The sequence below is a fragment of the Ambystoma mexicanum genome, chromosome 2q, assembly GCF_040938575.1.
Source record: "Ambystoma mexicanum isolate Mex_15411 chromosome 2q, UKY_AmexF1_1, whole genome shotgun sequence".
NCBI classification, from domain to species: Eukaryota; Metazoa; Chordata; class Amphibia; order Caudata; family Ambystomatidae; genus Ambystoma; species Ambystoma mexicanum.
In genome coordinates this window covers 250,000,704-250,022,008 of record NC_090924.1, presented here as the reverse complement: position 1 = coordinate 250,022,008, position 21,305 = coordinate 250,000,704, and the positions used below count along the sequence as shown (strand labels likewise).

General features: G+C 46.6%; 1 protein-coding gene across 10 annotated transcripts in view; it reads left to right on the top strand.

Annotated features, from left to right (window-relative positions):
* The window catches only part of SUN1 (Sad1 and UNC84 domain containing 1), a 1,235,850-nt gene that overhangs the window by 457,049 nt on the left and 757,496 nt on the right, over positions 1-21,305 (top strand). For all 10 annotated transcript variants that reach the window (XM_069647232.1, XM_069647226.1, XM_069647231.1 and 7 more), the window contains one exon: positions 11,565-11,623. In XM_069647232.1, the coding sequence (XP_069503333.1) occupies positions 11,565-11,623 (59 nt within the window). The remainder of the gene's footprint in view (positions 1-11,564; positions 11,624-21,305) is intronic.

Sequence of the window (21,305 nt, the reverse complement as noted above, 5' to 3'; positions counted from 1 at the left end):
TTCGCAGTAAGTGAGGTAGTAGTGAGGTTGGTGGAGCGCATAGAAACAACTCGCCACTGCAACTGACGGCAGTGGCACATAGTGGGCTTGGACACACACATGTAAGGTGCATTTTCATGCACCCTTTACACGAGCCCTCAATATGGTTGCATTTGTCTTTCTTTGCACTCTAGCAGCATTAGTTCGGTTATGGCGCGGGACCGTGGGGTGTAATCTTTTCTATGATAAACATAACAAAAAACCCCTGGGACGCTTTTACTATTTGTGCATAACTGCAGTGATGTGGGTGCTTCATTCCTAATGTCATATGAGCACGCATTCAGCCATATTTATACATTTTACAGGTTTTTTAGTCAGAGAGGTTGTGGAGAGAATGCTTCCATCGCAGGTAGTTTTGTCAATAGTATTTGGGAACTTTGCTTTTATCAAAGGACCATTTTACAGTTCTTTTTCCACCCAGGCTCTGCTGGCCGGGTCATGCTGGGAGCAGCGATACACTGCGGAAGGTGAAATGTTACAGTGTTGGTATCTTACACTAGCTCATGTCCGTCTTGTTCGTGGGACCTGGCTCTCAGCGGATCTGCCAGAGAGCTGTGGCCACAGGGATAATTTGAAACTCTCCAAAGGTGGGGGCCGCGCTGCGGTGCGCAGGGCTAAACCATCTTCATTAAACAAAATGGTTTCCGAGGCCTAGCTAAATTCAGCAGGTTTGGTCGATGTCTTCGGCAGGTGACCCATCCACCACCTGGGCCCTGGTGGTAAGGAGGGGACCCCTGACGAGCCATGGCCCTCACCAGGGGAGGGAATGCAGGGGAGGGTGGTCTTTTGGACCAATCCTCCCCTACAGTAGTTAGTTTACTTGTACCCTAACAATAAGAATCTTTCACTGGACCCAAGAGACCCTACCTGCATTTGTTTCTGCTACAAAGATTCAGTAGACCTTTTTCCTGAGCTATTGGGCCAAAGGCCCCAGACAACTTGGGGCTGGGCAATTTTAGTTGGGGATTTTCTCTGTTGATCTTGAGTGCATAATACCAATCTAATCTTTCCTTTGCAGGAGTTTCTGATGTGCATTATGCCCTATATGAAGTTTGTTTATAATTTATAATGCGCGCCAGACCCAGGGGTATCGGGGTGCAACAGTTACAAGATAATACAAAGCTTAGTTACGGGGAGTCAAAAGCGTGAAGCATAAATCACAGAGCAGGAGAAATTGCTATTTACAGATATTACAGGCATTATGTACAATGTTGTAGTTATCCCCACGGGGTAACATATGTTAGGTCATGAAAGTGAAATACATTTTTTACAACTATTTACAAGTGTTGTATACTAGGAACAAGAAAGAGAGGTTACAGCTTTGGATAAGCGTTGTTAGTTACAATTCAGTTGACATCATGCGAGTTAATAGTCATTGTCTTTCAGCCACAGGATGGTGTTGGTTCTAAAGTTAAGAGAAGACTGGTCTGTTCTCAGTGTAGGAGGCAGGGAGTTCCATAGTTAAGCCGCTTTAACAGGGAAACTATTACCTCCAATCATGGTTAGTTTGAATTTTAGGGATGGACAAGCGGTCCCTGTTTGTAGATCTGGTAGGTCTTATGGATGTCTGTTTGTGGAATCTCTCAGAGAGATAGGGGCGGCGTTAGTGAGAGATTTATGGGTGAGTTTTTAGAATGATTTTGTCATTGGTTCGGAGCCAATTATTCTGTCGTCTATTCTCAGAGATGTGGTTTCTTTTGGAAATGCTTAGTGCCTCTCTAAGGGCATTGTTTTGTAGGGTTTGAATTTTTCTAATGATGGCTTTGTTGGAACCTATGTACAGGGCGTTGCAGTAATCCAAGCAGGACAGGATTAGTGCTCTGGCCAGGATGGTGCAGCTGTTATTGGATAGAAATAGCTTCCCTGTTCTTCTAAGTTTGCATGAATAGGACGTAGAGGACGCTAGCATGTTGACCTGTTTGGTGAATGAAAGCGTAGAATCAAGTGACCGTTTATATGTATCGTTTATTAGTGTTGTGTGATAACTCTAATGGCTAGTAGTTATTTTTCATAGTGTTTTGGCCTATAAACTGTATTTTTATACATCCTGTCTAAGTGTAATTTGCGATTCTCATTGTGGACCCTTTACAAGCTTTCATACCCTCTAAAGATGTTAGCCTAGACCACCTGTCAATCCTACCAGAACTGGTTTGGCGACAGCTTCCCAGAGTTGTCCCGGTCACAATATAGGTTGGCCTGCCTTCTATACATCTGTCCACCAGTCCTGAGTATAGAAAATCAGTCCCAACACTGCACGCCCTCCCTCACAGGGTGCGGCACCAGGCCCAAAGATTGCAGACAAGCACTCGGCAGAGCCTGCGAGGGTAATCGCCATCTTGGATTAGGAATCTGGGCCTCTCCCGGTTCCTTCGCTTGTTGAGTGGGCCATGCAAGAAGGTTCCAGTGCCCTTCCCTCGGGGAGTGGCGGCAGGCCCTATGGTACAGGCGGATGGTCTGCGCAGGGTTACATTTATCCCTGCTCAGCTGTTAGTTACACACCCCAGGCTCCTAGGTGCTTTTATCAAGGAAGGAGGCCCAGCACGGCTGAGGGGTGTTCCCCTTGCGACCTAGAGGCATGAGAGGATCTCTTCTTAGAGTGCTTCCTGTTCCTCATGCGCTCCTCAGAGATGACTGGGCTCCTCATGGGCACCGGCAAGGTGATGATCCCACAGGTCATGCCTCCTAGGCACCCCTCCTCTAGGCCTTCCTCCTGCACTGGCAGTGCCGCAGCCCTCCTCCAGTACCACCAACGCCTACTCTTCCCCCTCAGTCGCCTCTTCATACCCAGCCACCTTCGGGTGCGGATCTGGGGGGACCCCTCCAACTCCTGTGTCCCTGGACCCAGACTCTACTCTGTCTGGAAAGAAGGGGGTGGGGGATGATGAAGGCGATGACGCGCAGGCCGAAAACCGCCTTTGGCATCAGTGAAGGCGGTTCATGACCGTCTTCAGGGCCTTGCAGTGTACTTGGGTGTCCCCCAGCCACAACAGCCCCCCGCCACAACAGCCCTCCCCCCCGAAGTCTGGGATTTAGTCAGAGGTTCTGGCCTGGCGCGCCACATGCCGTTCAGACATTCCCCTCCAGAAAGAGTTCTTGTCGGTGGCGAGGTAGGTCTGGGAGAAGCCCAGGGCCAACGCCCAGATGAAAAAGAAATTGATCTGCCGGCTTTTGGATGGGGGGAACCAGTCCCCCTGGCCTCTCACCCCTAGCCGCACTCTTCAGTCATGGCAGCAGCTTCTTTGTATTCCAAGCCATCATCCTCATCTTCCTCGGCAGGGGCCACCTCCAGTTGCCTTTCCAAAGAGGACAAAGCCCTTTAGTCTTTTGGCATGCATTGCTATGTCACCACCGGGCTGCACTTGCAACAGGCCACCACTGACCCCCTCCTATCTGCGGCAAACCAGAAGCTGTGGCGATAGATTGGGAGTTCTTTCCTGACCCCAACGTCAACACTCCACCCCCGGTTAGAAAGACCTCCTTAAGTCCAGTCTGCCGGAGGCCCATGCAGTTGCACGGGACCTCATGGAGTCTTTGGTCTCCCACATCGACACAGCCAGCAGGGGGGTCAAGATGATGCGCATAGCGTTGATGCATGCCACTAAATTCTCCTCTGATGTGCAGGAGAGGATACAGATCCTCTTTCATTCATCCACGGATGACGAGTTGATGAAAGACCTCCATGCAGACAGCTAAACCAGGGCAGAAGTTCTTCCCTCCGTCCCAGGGCAGGACTGACTTCAAACTCTGCTCCTTCAACAGCTTCAAGGGGTTTCGGGACCGCAGCGTGTGGGGGCCTGACGGTTGCCCCAATGACCACAGGAGGAAGCAGAAGAGGGCATTGCGTGTATTTCTTTTTTTTTCCTCTCTCCCTCCTCCACTCCCACCTCAGACGCCAAAAAGAAAGGACGTAATGGTCAGGGAACACATCTCGCCTGTAGGGGCTGGCTCTTCACAGACAGCTGAAACCATTGTTTCAAGAGTCCTTGGATTATCTCGATCTCCACGGGCTACTGTCTTCCTCTTCCTCGCCCCCTGCTTCAGATAGGGTTCCCGGTGCTTTTACAGGAGATTCTCGCTCTTTTGGACATGGAGGTGGTGGAGCCGGTTCCTCAGTCATACAGGGGCTCCTCCTTCTACTCCAGTATCTTTGCAGTAACCACGAACAACCAGGCTGGCCTATGGGTAGTCCTGAACCCGTCATTCCTCAACCTATCTTTACCCCTTGAACGCTTCGAGATGATCACCCCAGCGCACGTAGCCTAGTCTCTATGCGCAGGTGACTGGATGTGTTTCCTAGACCTCAAGGATGCATTCTTTCATGTCCCAATCTACCAGCCGCATCAGAAATATCTGCGGTTCACGATTGTAGCGCCACATCCAGTATAGGGTGCTTCTATTTGGCTTTAATTGGCCCCCCCTCGTTTTTACGAAACTAGTGAAAGCAGTGGCTGGTCTCTGCCTGGAGGTGCTATCACTTGTGCCCCTATTTGGACGACTGGCTGGTGAGGTCCAGCTCGCCTGAGGGGGCGGAGCATTCCTGGCAACGACTGGCAGACGTTCTTCACCAGCTGGGGTTCTCCCTCAATCAGCAGAAGTCGCTGCTGATGCCCACCCAGGACCTGGTGTACTTTGGAGTGCGCTGGGACACGGTTGTGCAGCGGGTGTTCCCCACATCAGAGAGGCTCCTGTCCCTTTGCAGGGTGAAATGGCATTTTCTGGCTAATTTGAGCACCTCGCCATGGAGGCTCCATCACCTTCTGGGCCTGAAGACATTTTGCGTGCTTACAGTCCCGCACACCCACTTCAATATGAGACTACTCCAGGTCCACCTGGCAGCCAACTGGGACCTGGAAATTGGGTCGCAGTCGGACAGAATCCCTATCCCCTGCCCCTCCTTCCAGATAGTCACTGGTGGCTGTTGTACTGCAATGTGGCAGTGGGAGCTCCCTTCCCCCTGCCAGAACCCACTCTGGTGGTGACGGCGGATGCCTCCCTCTCGCGTTGGGGGGCTACTCTGGAGGGCTGCTCAATTCATGGTGTGTTGGCCATGACGGAGGCCCTCCTGCATATCAATATGCTCGAGCTCAGTGCGGTGGGCCTGGCATTCGGGGCCTTTCTACCGTTCGTCAAGGAAAGGGCAGTTCTGGTCAGCAGCGACAATTACACTAACAATTCCACGACAATGTTATGTGCATGGAGGTGGTGCTAATTTGGGAATGGGCCATGTCGCAGGGGGATATGGATCTCCTTGGTCCATCTCACAGGGGACAACAATGCATAAGCGGATCTACTCAGCTGCCTGGTTTTCAACACCTACGAATGGGAGTTACACATCAACTGTTGTTGCCCCTGTTCCAGAGATCAGGGTTTCCGGATCTGGACTTATCTGCATCTCATCTGAATTCCAAGTGCCCTCCAGTTTGCTTAATTGGCAAGACGGGCTCAAGGGTCTTTGGGAGACCCGTTCCAGCTCTGCTCTCCTTTTCTCGAGTGGACTTTCTGCAAATTCCAAGCCTCAGTGGTCTGCAGCCTCATCCTGGTTGCCTCCCCAATGGCAGTCGAGGGCTTGGTTCTTGGATCTGCTGCAGTTGTGCTCCCAGGAGCCTGTACATCTGACAATCAACAGTAGGGGCTTCTTGACGCAGCAGGGTGGGGCGGTGGAGCACCCAAACCCAGCCAGGGTGGCCCTAGTGGCCTGGTTCCTGACCAGCTGAGACTGCACCACGCTCAGTTTTTGGACATTATACACAAGGCCAGAAGAGTAAGTGGACTAGGTTCTGCCACTCGTCTCACCTGCTCCCTAGACGATGTGCTGACTCCCCCCAATCTGGCTCATTCTGGCGTTCAGGTTGATACCTGCCGCACCCATTTGGCATCCATTGGGGCCTATAAGAAGTCCCTGGTTAAGGCACACCTCAATGGGTTGTCCAAGCTCTTTCCTCGGGTCCACAGGCTGCACCTGGTCTGGGACCTCAAAGTGGTTCTTGCGGCTTTGCAGCTCAAGCCCTTCGCGCAGATGTCCTCGGTGGACATCAGGTTGGTGACACTCCACGCGGTGCTGTTGGTGGTGCTCACTTCGGCAGTATCGTCAGCGAGCTGCAGGCTCCGTCGTTGTGTAAGCCCTTCACCATGTTTCATAACGATAAGGTCATCTTGCGCACTCAAACTTCTTGCCCAAGGTGGTCTCTCTATTCCATTTGAATCAGGAAATGTGCCTGCTGTGTACTTTCTGAACCCCCCAGTCGGAGGCTGAAAGAGCTTTGCATTCCTCGGACCTGAAGAGTGCTCAAGTTCCATCAAGTTCTATCTCTCAGAGACAAAATCCTTCAGAAAGTCTGAGGCTTTGTTAATCACCTTTGGGGCTTGTCTCCTGGCACCCAGGCTTCTATCGCTCGTTAGATGCTCCAGGCCATTTCGCAGGCATATACGGCCATGGCTAAGCCGTTTCCTGCAGGGGTCCATACCCATGCGGTCAGAGCAAAGGCTACGGCTGTCGTGTTTCAGAGACATGCTTCTTGGGATGTCATCAGCAGGGCGGCTACTTCGCCGCTCTGTGTGCACTATTCCATTGAGAGTTCGGTCAGGCGGTGCTGAAGAACCTTTTTTACTACTTTACTATGAGACAGGTTGCCACAGCTCAACCCATTGGTCTTGTTGCATGGAATAAAACACAACTATGGAGGAAAAGGGATGGGACGTATGTGTAAATAGTTACTCACTGTGGTGACTAGAGTACTCCTAGTACTTATTCCCCTTTCCTCCATATGTCCCACCCACCTTGCCCCGCTTGTATGCAAGGGGCTAAAGTATTCAGCCTAGCCAGGTATTAAAGCGTCTGTGTTAAAAGGGGATTGAGGTGAGGAGCCAGAGGACAGGGTCTATGGGACGTTTCCGGGGCCGCGTCCCTGCACGCTGTACTAAATTTAAAGGGGAAGCTAAATGTTTTGCTTCCATGTTGGGGGGATGCCCACAAGGACGACGGAGGAAAGGGGGGGACTAAGGACTTAGTATTTTAATCACCACAGTGCATAACTTTAATTTGTCACTGACTAAGTAGTTTGCCCACACATATGCCACCTTTGTGTCAGCCTCCTTTGCACCCTTACATACATACTGTATATCAATTAACTTGGTTTAAAGGGTGTTTCCTTTTCATTCCTGACTGAAAGTGGTAGGGTGCCAGGATGCAAGACTACCCTCCAGAGAATGAGTTGGTTTAAAGACTCATTAAAGGCTGTGCACACATTAGATATGTTACAATATTTCATAAAATTGTGCATAGAAATTCACTACAAAATAGATCCAGGTAAATGCACTTAAAATAACTTTTTGGAAAGTGTATAAAAACACAACGGTCTCACGTGACCATAGACTGTTCAAGCTAGACTCAGAAAACCAACTGAACTTTTCACAAGCCCCATAAGCCCTAAAACACAATTTCACCTCAATATTTTGACTCTATGGTCCTGTAGGAAACAATGGACTAATTGTAGCCTAGCAATATTAGCTAAGGGGTCTGCAGTTTCCTGGAAGCATTTAAGCCCAAAAGACCCCCATAAGGGCTCGGCAAAGGCTGTCCAGTTTGAATTTCACTTGTGTCTGCAGATTGGGATATTATTGAGGTGGGTGAGGACGCCCCAGCAAGCAAGGTTGCGGTTCACTTCTCGATGGCTAGCACAGCAGCACTGCAGCTACAGAACAATGGAAAAAAAAAGTCAATGGAGATCAAAAAGAAGAAATGAAAACGAAGTTGTTCCATTGAATGTCCTGCAGAAGGGACACCTTAGAGCAGCTGCAGGTACAGTTGTGGTTGACAGCTGGTTTTGGTAGAATCTGCAGCCGAAGACCTCGACCTAGTGGAACAGATGGCAATCCGGCTAAGACCCCCTGAATAATGCAGGCAAGCAATCTGTAACACTGTTACTCAAGAGCAAAGATCCAGCAATGGTGACCTTAGTCGAGGGTTGCTGATTGAGGTTCAAAGGAAGTGCAGCAGGACAGATGAATGGCAGTTTTCACACTAGGATGTTGGTTCCATGGACCCCCGACAGAGGTGACGGATCAAACAAAGGGTTCAGCAGAGGCAGCAGTCATGCTGGGAAATCAGAAGGATGTTGTGCTCTGTTTCAGAGTCCAAGTTGCACAGGTGAGCCCGAAGTGTTGCAGAGCCATAACAACTCATCTTGAAGAGTGAATCCAGCTGTCCCGCTGGTTCAAGGCACCAGACACTGCTTCTGGGCAGGATGTCAGCAAAGCCTCAAAGTCTGAGGTGATGAGTTCCAAAGGATGCTTGTGCAGAACTTGCATGATCATCCTTGGGTTAATCTTTGGTTGCTTGAGGCTCAAACTCCAGCAGTTGATAAAGTTCTGATGTAAAGTCTCAATCAACTTTTGTCGACACAAAGATGCAGGGTACCCCTAACCACCATTCATGTGCAAATGCACCATTAAAATGTTAAGGACAGCCAACCAATGCTGACCACTCACACGCTTTCACAGGCATTCTTCAAGGCTGACTCTTGCGTATGTGGATTTCAGAGGCGTCCCAGACACGCAACTCCCACATTAATTCCAAGGTAACCTCCATGCTCCTTTGTGAACACCAGAAAGCAGGGCAAGTCAGAGATGATGCTTAGTCATTCCCAGCTCCCCCAGTCACACACCAGTGCCACAACAAATGCCTGGATACTGTTATGCACAACACCGACTCTATTTTCGGAAGCCTTGAGGAAGAAATCACTTCCTGATATCCAAAATGAATACTTCCATGCAGCCCCTGTATTAAAGAACTCACACACACCATTACAAGTGCCCCCGTCGGGGTACTGACCCAGAGGCACCTTGGCAGTAGTTTCCACCTTTGGGGTCCATGAGGGATGCGTGCCCAGTAAGCTCTGAATGGAACTCCCTGTTGAAAAATAGTCTGGACGCGATAAAAGATGAGCAGTGTTTAGAGGGAACTAACCGTAGTAAGCAAAATGACAACTCTGCAGAGGATGCCAAGTATTTGCTTCATTTTTGATTTCAAGTTCAATTGTCATAGGAGGGTGGACAAGTGGCTCATGCAGGTCCTGGTTGAGTAGAAGATATTCAAGTTGTTTTCCTAACCTACCTTTTGCATTTTGACTTGTTTTCTACTTCTTCAGTTGCTTTTTCCACTAAACTCTCACAAGCTACATTAGTGCAAGTTGGGGCTTATGAGGTCTCTCTGGCACTTTTGTCATGCCTGACCTGAGTTTTGGTCTCTTTAATGTTGAAGTTGGTGTTTTGATGCCCAATCTGTTAATGAGGGATAGCTTGCTGACATGGTTTGCAACATCTGGCGATGCCCTGATGATGAAGAGTGACTTGACTGCAAATGTCACTTGAATGTAAACTTCAACTTTTGATTGCCGCGATGAGCACAGTTCCATTAGTGACCCACCTGGGTCGCCGATGCTGATCATCATGAGTGCTCCTTAGCTTTTTTTTGTTTTATTTAAAAGAAGGGGGTTGTGATATTAAAGGATACTCTGACTGAGTCTCCACACTCCAAATAGGCTTAAGAACAGAAAATGTGTTGTTCAACAGTGCACAAGTTCCCTAGTACTCTGTGGACCACTTTCATTTTTAGTTCAACTGAGCTCAACAAAATGTAACTTCAAGATTCATATTAAATTCCTACCAACTGTTTATTGATAAACTCCAAAAAGTATAGAAAATATCTGTAAATTAGATCTAAACACCTATTAAATTCTTCAATTTCCTAATTCAAATTTCCAAAACAAATGGGCAGGAACTTGTACTTAGCCACATTACAATGAATCATTTGGTGTTCTTAGATCGACCAAACACACATCACTCAGAGTTCAATATTCCTACAGTGTATGAAAAACAATCTGAGTGGTGGGATCCATATCTAATTTTCACCATACTTCTGAAACAAACTGGAACACTAACCCGTTTGAATCGTTCTTGTTCCTTTTTTTAGCAAATTCAATCTATAGAATAATTTTCAAATGAAGATGCAGGAAATGCCTCTGTAAACATTTAAGATTCCAAAATCTAAAAATGATTTGACTAATCTTGTATTTATCAAAATGTTTTTAGCCAAATTAGATAAGGCTAACCACTAATTTCTTTAGATGAACTGCATGAAAGACAGGAAGCTTGAACACTTGAGGATGAGTTGTAAACCACTAGAAATGCGTTGCAATGTTTGACCACATTAGAACGTCTGTATCTACGTGTCAATGTGGAAATGACACAATATATAAACCTGTTTTTGTATTAGAAATGTGAAATAAGACATTGAAGAATGTAATACGTGTGTAAATTTATTACCCAAATATTGTTTTGTTGAAGTTGATAAATTGAGAGCAATTCAAATGAATGTCAATTTTTTTTGTTGTTGGTGAGATCAGTTTAACAATAAGGGACAGTGGTCTTCAGTGTGGTCTGTGGAGTTTGTATACAGTTGTACGTGACATTTCTTTTCTTAAGCTTAGGGTGATCTTTAGCTAAAAGCCTATTGCCCTTAGGACTGAAATTAAGTAAACTTTTAAGGAATTTCACTTGAGAACTTCAGACTTTCTTAGTTGTCCAAGCAGTCTCCCTGTCTGGTTCAACTTGATGGTCATCCATGACTGCCTTTCAGTGTCGTCCGGGAAGGTATTTGCATCATTTGTCTTCAGACTCTGGCAATTGATTAGTCCCCGAACTGTCAAACTGCATGATACCCTTTCTTAAGCGTTATCCAACCACAGCAGGCTCATTAATCAAAAAGTGGTGGCAGCATGCTTTGGAGACATTCAAAACACCTGAATCAAGATGAAAAAAACGGACTACATCTTCCTGCCCAAAAATGTCGGTCTAGAGATATAATCTAGAGACCTTGTGTGAATGTAAATTTATTTGAAAAACCAGGAGTGTTTCAACAAAGCTAGAGTCCAGGTCCAAAGATCCTGGCGCCATCGAGCAGAAAAATGGACCATGTTGCAACTGTCACTAGATTTCATGATGTAATACTGGAGCAGCTTGGCAGCTTTAGTGACAGTAGTCCCATTTCTTCAAATTGTCATTGAGTACATTGCAATTTCCTTCTTTTTGTTATTTTTGTGGTTGACATAGCTAGTGTAAAGCAGCGGAAATCTGGTTTCACAAGGGAATATACCATTTGAAAAAGCCAGGCAGGCTTATTTTACAATTGAGAAATAGTTTATATTTAGGAAAAATACTCCAAGATGCCACTCATAAGCCAGGTCTATTCAGTGATCATGAATATTAAGACAACATGGTAGAGAACCCTTTGTGTTATGCAACTGAAATGCAGACTTAAGCAGAGTGGTGCTACTGCTTTCCATTAAAGTGTGGACTGTTCTTGAAAAATACATATTTTTAAAACATTGCACCAAAAAAAATTGTTTAAATACTTTGGGAATTGGAGGACGTGGGCGTTTTGTATATAGTTCAGCATTGACCATTGTGAACAGTATGTAGTGATGTAATTCAAAATGAAATGTTTAAAAGGTATTATTTCTTTTCAGGTGCCTTCCAAAAGCATTCAAGTTACTGTTGCTGCTCATCCCTCTATTACTTTTATTTGGTAAGTAAACCTTTTGTATCTGTCTGCTTTAAGTGAATGATTAAACTAGATGTGAGGATTGTTGAGTCTTCTATGCTATGATTGCCAAACATTTGTATGGCAAGGCGGCAGTCTTTCAATTATGTACTATACCCACCATCCTTATTCCACAGGTCTTGGGGGAACATGATAGTATGAAGTGGGAAATCCTAACCATAATTGCACTTATGACCGAGTTGTGAACCTCTAAATGCGATCCTATTTGTCAATTCCAACAACTGACAGTTTTTAATTTCCCCACATTAAGTTAATAAGAATAGCTGGTTCATAGACTTTACCCTTTTCTCTTACATAAAACTGATATTAGACTGGTTGAAAGATGGGTTTGGTATCCATAATGTATTTCATTGAGGTAATTAGGAGCTTTATTTATAATGCTGGTTATAATTGGTATTTTCTCCATCATAGCCCTTGGTTCATCTTCATGGGTTTTTCTGCCAGGGGTTTATTAACAATGGTTATAAAACAGATTAGTGTGTGGCTATATGTTAGGCTTTCTGCAAAGCAATAACGCTTTCTTAGAAAACTGAACTGTTGGGGAGCACACATCATTATGGATGAATTGAGAAACAATAACTGTTTAAGTGACTAGTCTAATTTTCTGCATCAGTTTGTTACTCAATTGGAAAAACTAGAAATGTCTACCACTGGGGAGTTTGTTGCAGACTTTGATAACGTTTTAATACAGCTTTCGTAATATAGATGAAATGTTAGAAAAGAAATCCATTAGTCCAAATGTAATGAACCTCTCGGCTATTGTATAGAAAATAAACCTGGTCCAGATCAATCCCCATCCCTTGCTAGAAACAACACAATCTTGTGGTTGAAATCGTTGACCAGGATTCAAGTATTACCTTTTTGAAATCCATACATTAGTGTACATGTTCGCTCTACGTAATGTAGTTCTTGTGACCATTATTAATCCTCTTTTCTTTGTTTTAGCAGAAAAAAAATGTTCTTCCACAGAAAGGTAGAGTGCATATGTAGCCATCAGCTAACTCCTATGACATGAACCATGTCTATACATAGGGAGTTTCCTCATTTTCTGTAAAGCTCAACTGGTTGGGTTGTCATTGTAAATGTTGCCTTTCAATAATTCCCAGTTTCTTTTGGATTACTTTTTATAAGAGAAATCTTTCTAATTAGCCAATTTTCAAACGACTCAAGAATACAAAGATAAAAAACGATCACTGCTCTGCCAGTTTTTTATTATCTGGGTGAAAAAGAGAAACCAGGAGTGTGGTGCATGTTCTCAAATTACTGTTTTCCCACTATTGGGAGCGATTTCTCTTTAGGCAACTTTCCATCCATAGTTTCTATGGACCTCCAATATTTTTGCTTTATTTTTTAACCTTGTGATGGATCGGATGATGTAATCACTCCTATCCCCAAGTGAACCTCCCTCCACCCCGTAAATCCCCAGGGGATTGCAGCCGCTACCTTATCCTGACCCTAGGCGGCAACTATATGAGGGATGACCACCTGGGGGGAGGTGTGACCCTCGGGGATATAGGATGACATAATTGCGGAAAGGTCATATACCCCCATTCCCTTCCAGGAATACTCCTCTGTTACCCGTGCCTTAATGGTATATTGACACACTCTTCCCCAACCTCTTGGGAAATCTGCTTTGACTACTCTCCAAACGCCCATTGGGAATAATATATTGTCGATTGGGACAAGGAAGAGGCAGAAACCAGTGAGGATTACTCCCAATGTTCAGTATCCACTTCCGCCATGCCATTTAAGAAATGATCTCATAACAACTTGAAACACTTGTGTATAGGCGCATTATAAATGCCATATCATATCCTATATCATATCAAGAAGAAACAAGTAATAAAGATGACTAGTTCCGGGCTACCATTGCAGCGGTCTAGTTGTTGGAAAAGGTATAATCAAGCCAAGAAGTTTAAATGAGTGCCGGCTACAGCTGACGGAGAAGAGCGACCGGCAGACACCGTTCTGCCTCGCGAACCCGTAATAAAGCTGAACACCATGCTGGAGAGACATGCAGCGGATGACGACGTCAAAGCAATTCCGAATCCAGGAGGAACCTGATGTGCAGACTGTTCACTGTTTGAGCCAAGAGAGCAGTGGAAACTGCACAATGAGAAAGGAGGCACGGTAAAGGGGCAGCGCTTAATAGGGGCACACGCAGAGTGAATACGCCTAAGCAGAAGGAAGAAAAGGGATGTTGAGGGTAACTGGTAAGAAGTGGGTCACTGGGTTGCAGGTGAGCGTATGTCGCTTTGTAGGAATAATGAAGTGCAAGAAACTGAAGCGAAAGGAAGCCAGAAAATACTGGTTAAACCCACAGAACCCCAATGAGTTACTGTGTTGTCTTGTGTGCCGCTTCATTAAAACGCAGAAAGTCATTAAGGAAGTGAAAATATTTGTGGAACCAGTTACAAATGGGTTTTTAAACACCTAATTTAAAAATAAAGTGTGTACAATAACGTCCTGGCAAGGAAGTATACCATGGGAAGATAAACGCAGGTGCATGTTGTATTGTACCTCAAGGGGGAATCGTGCCTTGGAGTGTATGAACTATTGTGTGAACTGTTGAAAGAAGGATCTCAATGAGGACCATACCCCCAAGTTTGTGAACTGTTATAAAAGGGTTAAAAGAGAATCCCTAGGAAGAAAAAGACCCATGGGAATTTCAAGTAAAGAGAGCTTGGGGAAGGGAGTGATTAAATTTCCCCAAATGAAGTAAATGCACCGATGGGAGAGAGTAATCCTCTGGGGAAACCGGACTATTCTTTTGAACTTGATTTGCTTTGGAACAAGGACTCTGGAAAAGGAGGCTATTCTCTGGAGCTGAGAACATTATCCCTTTTGAAACCTTTTCGTTGTATTTGAACCTTTGTGTTGAACTGAATCACCTGTGCACTTTGAGAAATCAAGACAATACCCCTTTACACCTTGGAGTTAATTTTGAGACAGCGAGTGTGAGGGCGAGAATAGGATTACGGACATAGGACATACTTTTGTTTGGACATCTTGAGACTGGACTGACCCATTAGTTTTGGTTGAGATAAGGAAACTCCTCCTAGACTAAGGGATAGTGAGGCATATGCCATACCTCATTTGTTTTAATAAATGTTTGTAGCCACAAACATGTCTTCTCTGTGTCCGTGTCTCATTCCTCGTTCCTCAAAACCACATTTTTGAGGGGAAGTAATCCGCTTCACTTCCCCTGCCTTTTGACTATCGGTACTGGAGAAACTGTTTCCCTTTTTAACTGTTATCTTTTTGTAACTTTTTACCATTGGACACATCATCTTACATTGGGGATACTTTTATATCACCCTAGCCTTTTACATTTTGGACTTTTTGTTTACTTTTATATGCGACTAAAGATGACAAGCTTGTGATAGCAAATATATTTTTACTATTTTTGTGTTATTTTTAGTGTGCATATTGACGTTTACTGCGTATGGCTGCTAAATGTGGCTATTACCCCAAAATGGCCATGCCACAAAATTCCACCTGTTCTTTGGCCATATTGTTTTGCCTTCTTCCGGTCTTGCCAGATCACGGAATTTCCATATAAGGTTACGCACTTGTCCGGGAAAGCTGCTGATTTTGCAGGCTAGTGTTGCGTGTGTGTGGTTGCGTGTGCACATGGTTGGGAGTGCATGGCCCGGGTAGTGCGTGGGCCGTCTGGTCCCACTCCACATCTGTGGTGCCAGAGTGACGGTGTGGGGCAGGAGTTCAACCAATAGTTGTCCCCGATTGGACAACTACTGGCTGTTTGAATGGTACAGATTCTTACCATTGGTGGGCTTGACCTTGCTTCCAGGTTGGATTTTAGATACAAGAGGACTCCTGCAGCCATTTCTTCAGATTAGCCTTGGAGCCAAGAATCTCCCATAGGACAGCCGACTGAAAATCTTAAGAAGACTCCTGAGGGACCTGGCCATTCCTTCCTGTGTCTGGCCATGTGAAGCCCTGTTGGACCACCTGATCTGTGACTGCCCTGAATGGTTCTTCTTCACTGGACTGGTGGGACCAACCAGTCAGTCTTGACATGTTCTCGAGGATACAGCCGTCCTGAGCCTTCTGAAGTGTCCCTGAACTGTCCAGCTCTCCAGTAGGCTACCATTGCAAGAACTGTTGCCGTTCCGCGTTTGCACCCCGGAACTTTGGTGGTCCCAGCTTGTGGTACACATCAACCTCCTAACGAATGTGTCCTTGCCTCAAGGGATCCTGTCCTGGAAGGACTTCTACAAATGAACTGGAAGTACGCCTGCTGTCTGGGTTCAGGGGCCACGGCTGGAACTCTCCTTCCCGGTCCTGTGAAGTGTCTTGAAGAGGGCTGCATTGATGAATCTTGCATTTCTCCATTGCCAAGGGTTGCACTCTGCACCTGTACTCGACCTGAAGAATCCTTGCACCCGCTGCTCCTGGCACCTCACCAGAACCAATGGTGGGAAATCCTCAAGCGAAACCCACCCACCACCAGTTGACCCATCAAGTAACCAGGAAAATCTGAATTTGGAGGGAGAGGGTGCGGCGGTGGGGGTAAGTAAATGCAAAGCATTGCGAACAAGTCTCTTTATCCTCGCATTCCATTCCCTTTCGATCCTCAAATCTGGGTAGTGCCAGTTGAAAGATAACAAATTTAACTTGCCTAGTAATTTTATTGCATCTCTTGTCAGATCTTGGAATTTAGACGAGTTGCGAAGCCTTCTGGGGGGTCAGAGTTGTGCCCGTTCCCCCTTTGACAACAGGAATCAACACCCCAGGATTCTAATGCAAGGGTATTTTGCTGAAGTCCAAGCAGAAGTGGCAGGTATCATGCGCTTCTTGTTGGGGACACTATGGTTATTGCGGGCAGGAGCTGTGAGGGACAGACAAAAAGAGAAATATGTAACGCACTTAGACCACAATCCCCCTGGTTTCCTTTTGGCAGTATCTTACCTAAACACTCTGACCCAAAGCTCAAACCACCTCTGGTGCCCCTGAATATCCTCTTATTGTCGCAGTGGATGCAAGTATAGTAGTCGCTGCATAAACCTAACTTGAAGGGTTGTCTTTTGCCGCCACTGACTGAAGTACCACACCCCTATATTCCACCTCAAAAAACTTTCAAAGGCAGCGATAGTCTCCATCTGGTGACCCTCAACGCACGCTCAGCCAACATCTGCCTTCTCCTTGTAGACACTGATCTCGACATACTCGCACTCAGTGAGACTTGGTTCAATGCCAGATCAGTCATCTCATTTGACTCTTACCAGACGACTTTAAGATCACCTCTAAGCCTCAACCTCACCAGGCTGGCGGTGGGATTGCCTTAATCTTCACTGAATGGATTCCTCCTTCCATCTTACCCACTCAGCTCTATTCTTCCTTTGAGAGCATAGTTTGCATATTGGACATCTCTTCCCCCCCTCCACTCTGACCATTGCTACCATCTACCGGTCTCCAGGCCCTTCCTCTCTGTTTCTCTGAGTGGGCTGATTTCTGTTCCTCCTTACACTCTACCACCTCCACCCTGCTACTCCTGGGTGACTTTAAAATCCATTTAGACTCCCTATGCACAGCATCCACCCTCTTCATTGAGCTCTGCACCTCCCTACTCCATTCTTCCTTCTGGTCCAACCCACTCTGCCTGGACAGACGCTGGACGCCATCATCCATTCCGACCTACCTCTCATCTCCTCTGGGCACCCCTCTTGGTCTGACCACTCTTCTCTCCTCCCACTTGGGTCCCTATAGCCCTGTGACAACCCCTGCCAATAGCCCAGCCAACCTCATACACGAACATCCGTCCAATGAAACGAGTGTCAGATACTGCCTTCATTTCCACCTTTGTTCCCCCTTGCTCACCCCTTGCTCACCCAGCCTCTACCTCTGCTCTCAGCAACCTCTATCTTTCCATTACCAACACCATCCTTGCCCCCAGTCATGAGGAGTCTCCTGAAACCTGCCTCCAAGCGTAACACCTGGTATGATTCCGAACTTGCAGACCAAAAACGTAAGTGCAAGCCTGCAGAACGGAAGTGGCAAACTTCAGGTTCACCCTCTGAAAACCTGGCCTGCCGCCAGCTCCAAAGGAATTAATCTCTCTGCCAAAAAAAGGCCTACATTCAGGCACGAGTTTCTGGCGAGTCCAACAACACAGCTGAATTCTTCAAAATCTTCAGGGAACTTGCTAACTCGTCCGCAGTATCCTCTGTCCCTACTCCTTCCCAGGCCCTTAGATATGCACTCGCTTCACCTCCAAAACACTGGACATACAGAACAGTCTGTCCCACACTCTTCCAACCCATCCCTCCCCATCCTGCCTCCCATGGCCACCCACCCATCCACCTTCCTCCTTTTCCTCTGTCTCGATGGAAGAAGTAACCGGAGTTGTCCACTCCATGAAGGTCTCTTCCAAACAGGTTGCCCCTTGCTCATCCAGAACCATCAAGCACAACTTTTCCTCTCTCGCCCCTGCTCTCGTTGATCTTTGTAGCCACTCCTTTGTTACTGGTTCTTTTCCATCCTCCCTCAAGCACTCCCTTTTGCGCCCCGGCTCCATTACCCCTTTCCTGGGGAAACTGCTGGAGAAGTTGAACTTGTTGGCGGTCTTCACGACCATCAGTTTGGATTCCGAGCAGCCAGAGGCATGGAAACTGCTCTTTTGAACACCTGTGAAGAACTGCTTGCTTCCCTTGACTCCAACTCCCCTGCTGTCCTCATCCTCCTTGATCTCTCTTCTGCATTTGACACAGCAAACTACTCCATCCTCATAAAAAAGCCTCCATGATACCCTTGATATCTCAGAGCGGGCACTGGACTGGATTACCTCCTTCCTAACTGACCGCTCTTCCAATGTCGTACTGGGCACCTTCTCCGCCCCTACCACCTCCTACAACTGTGGCGTCCCCCGAGGCTCCATTCTTTCGACTTGGCTCTTTAGCATTTACCTTACTCTGCTGGCATGCCTCATTTCCTCCTTCTCCCCCAACTTCCAGTGCTATGCTGATGACACACAGCTCTTCGCTCTTCTTCAAACTTCCTACAGATGCCCTTGCACCCTCCATCATCCCGGACTGCCTCTCAGCCATCCAGCCCTGGTGTACTTCTAATAATCTTTGCCTCAATGCCAGCAACGCAGAGATCCTCCCCATTGGAATCCTGGCACCTGACTTCTTCCCCTCAGTCTGCCCTTCTTCCATGGGCTCTCCCCCTGCTCCTGCTTCGGAAGCCAGAAACCTCAGCGTGATCTTCAGCTCCTATCTCTCCTCCTTCCCTCATACTCTGGACATTGCTAATAAGTCCCACTTTCAGCTTTTCCTTCTGAAAGGAATTCTACCTTTCCTCACCCAGAGACTCGGTTACCCGAGCTCTGGTTCTCTAGGCTCGACTATTGCTATAGCCTCCTCCTCAATTTACCTTTGTCCACTTTGCGACCCCTCCAGCTAATCCAGAATAATAGGGCAACAAGACTTATCCTTGGCCGCAAGCCCAGGGGCTGCATCTCTCCTGCCCTACAAAGTCTTCAGTGGCTCCCGATCGCAGCACTGATTAAATTCAAATCCCTCTGCATCATCCACAAGGCTGTCTGGGGCTGGGGCCACTCTATCTACAACTTTTTCTGACCAAATACTCCCCTTCTAGACACCTGCGTTCCTCTGGTACCAACTCCTTACGTGTGAAGCGGTTTGCTAAACAGAGAGCAGGTATTCTATCGCTTTCCTCAGCAGGCTCCTTTCTTTGGAACAGCCTCCCCCCCTCTTCGTCTTGAGCAGGACCACCTTAAGTTCCAGAAAAGGCTCAAGACCTTCCTCGTTACCTCTTCCGTCCCTCCCCTGCTAATCGCACAGTAGCTTGACTGGTATGCATCGGGGCCCTGACCTCCCACATCTTATCATCCCATCCTTTGCACTTGCCTCGGCTCACCCTCCACCACTGGAGGTTGCACTTAGCTTTCGTCATAGCACTTCTCCTGCTGCTCTACATGAGCACCACAGCACCTATCCCATACCCCTCTACCCTCTGCCATTGCACGTTCTGAACACTCACAAGGCATAGTAGGTTTGTCTTCCCCCATCCCCATTGTCTCTTCTTATTTTGTTGTACTTAATTATTTAACATTATTGTAATTACTTTGTCCCTTCCCTGTTGCCCTGTGGCGCTTTGAAACAGTATTTGCTTCCTGTATAAGTGCCTAACAAGTGAACAATAAATAAAATAGTCACAGGGGACCCATACATTTGAATGGAGTATAATGTCCTGAAAATCCAAGTAATGGTGCAGTATGCTGTGTCTTTGATCTTGTAAAAAGGTCTGTAATATCAAGAAAAAATGTGAATTACCTAAGCAGGAATCTGTGGCGTCTCTGGAGTTGACCTGGTTACAAGTTGCAAGATGCTGCAATTTAGATATTGTGTTCATTTATAGTGTATGGCATTGGATAGCATGATCAAGTATGTCAGCCATCTTTGAATGGGCGGAATGTCCGTAACATTGGGCCATCTTGGATGTACCGTGCATTAGCAGTGTTGCAAAGAGATTGGGAACTCAGCGGATAATGTACTTGTGGCAGCCAGATACTGGCATGTCCACCTTGGTTGATACCTACGACCTGGCAGTAATGGAGCATGTCTCAGAGGAGGCTGTGGTAAGTTCCTAACAATCTCTTTTTTTAACAATAAGCAACACAAGCAACTTACCTGCCACAGATGCATTCAGGGGAGAAGAATTGTGGCTCCTGTGACTTTTGGGCACAACGCCCATTCTCAAGAATTGGACTGCTGAAGTTAGGGAATGTCACTTGGGACTTGGTTCCATCTTTACTTCATCATTTTACTTGCCTCCTTTGCAGATTTGTCATTGTATGCATTTTAGGAGCCTATGGTGAATGTTATATATGCTTATTATTGAGTATTGTGCGATAGTATCACCTGCTTGTTTTTATTTTTAGTGTGTTTTAAGGCCTAGAATAATTATTTATATACATATACACTGCTGACTAAATTGAATTAGTGTGTGCTTCACTTTGGACCCCTGACCCCACTCTCACTCTCTTGAGAATAACCTAGACGTTGCTTCACGTTTACCATAATGCGCAGCTCGTACGAGTTTATATTGCCATTTGCATTTATCAATAACACCACTGTTCTTCTGTGGTTTGTTTGCCCTCAACGGCTGTTGACGCCTGGTCCCGTCTGCTGATGTTACATACTGGGCTGCTCTGTGACTGATTACCATGTGGCCTTGACCCTCCGGCCCAGCCTTCACAGTAGGGAGAGGGGGGCCCTGTTTGTATTTTTTCCTCTAGGAGTGCCTTTCTTTTACCCGTTCTCTTGGTCAGGCTGCTGCTTCCCTCTGCTATAGAGAGGACTACCTTTTGAATTTTGCCTGTCTTGCAACAGCAAATTCCCTTGGAAGGACACCCATCACCAAAGCAATGGGTGTCACCCTCATGACCGCGATGAATGCTCATGCAAAGCCTGTAAGCTCTTTCGCCCTAAGACCCTAAAGTGCAGGCGTATGAAACGGTGGGTGGCTTGCGCCATGTTCACCGAGAGTCACTCCCCAACTGTCGCTTCAGACGAGCAATCAGTCGGCAGCCGCGGCTCCGATTCAGAAGCCGTTTACCTTATTGTGGAGCCCTTATGCTCTCACGTGTCTGCCCCCGACA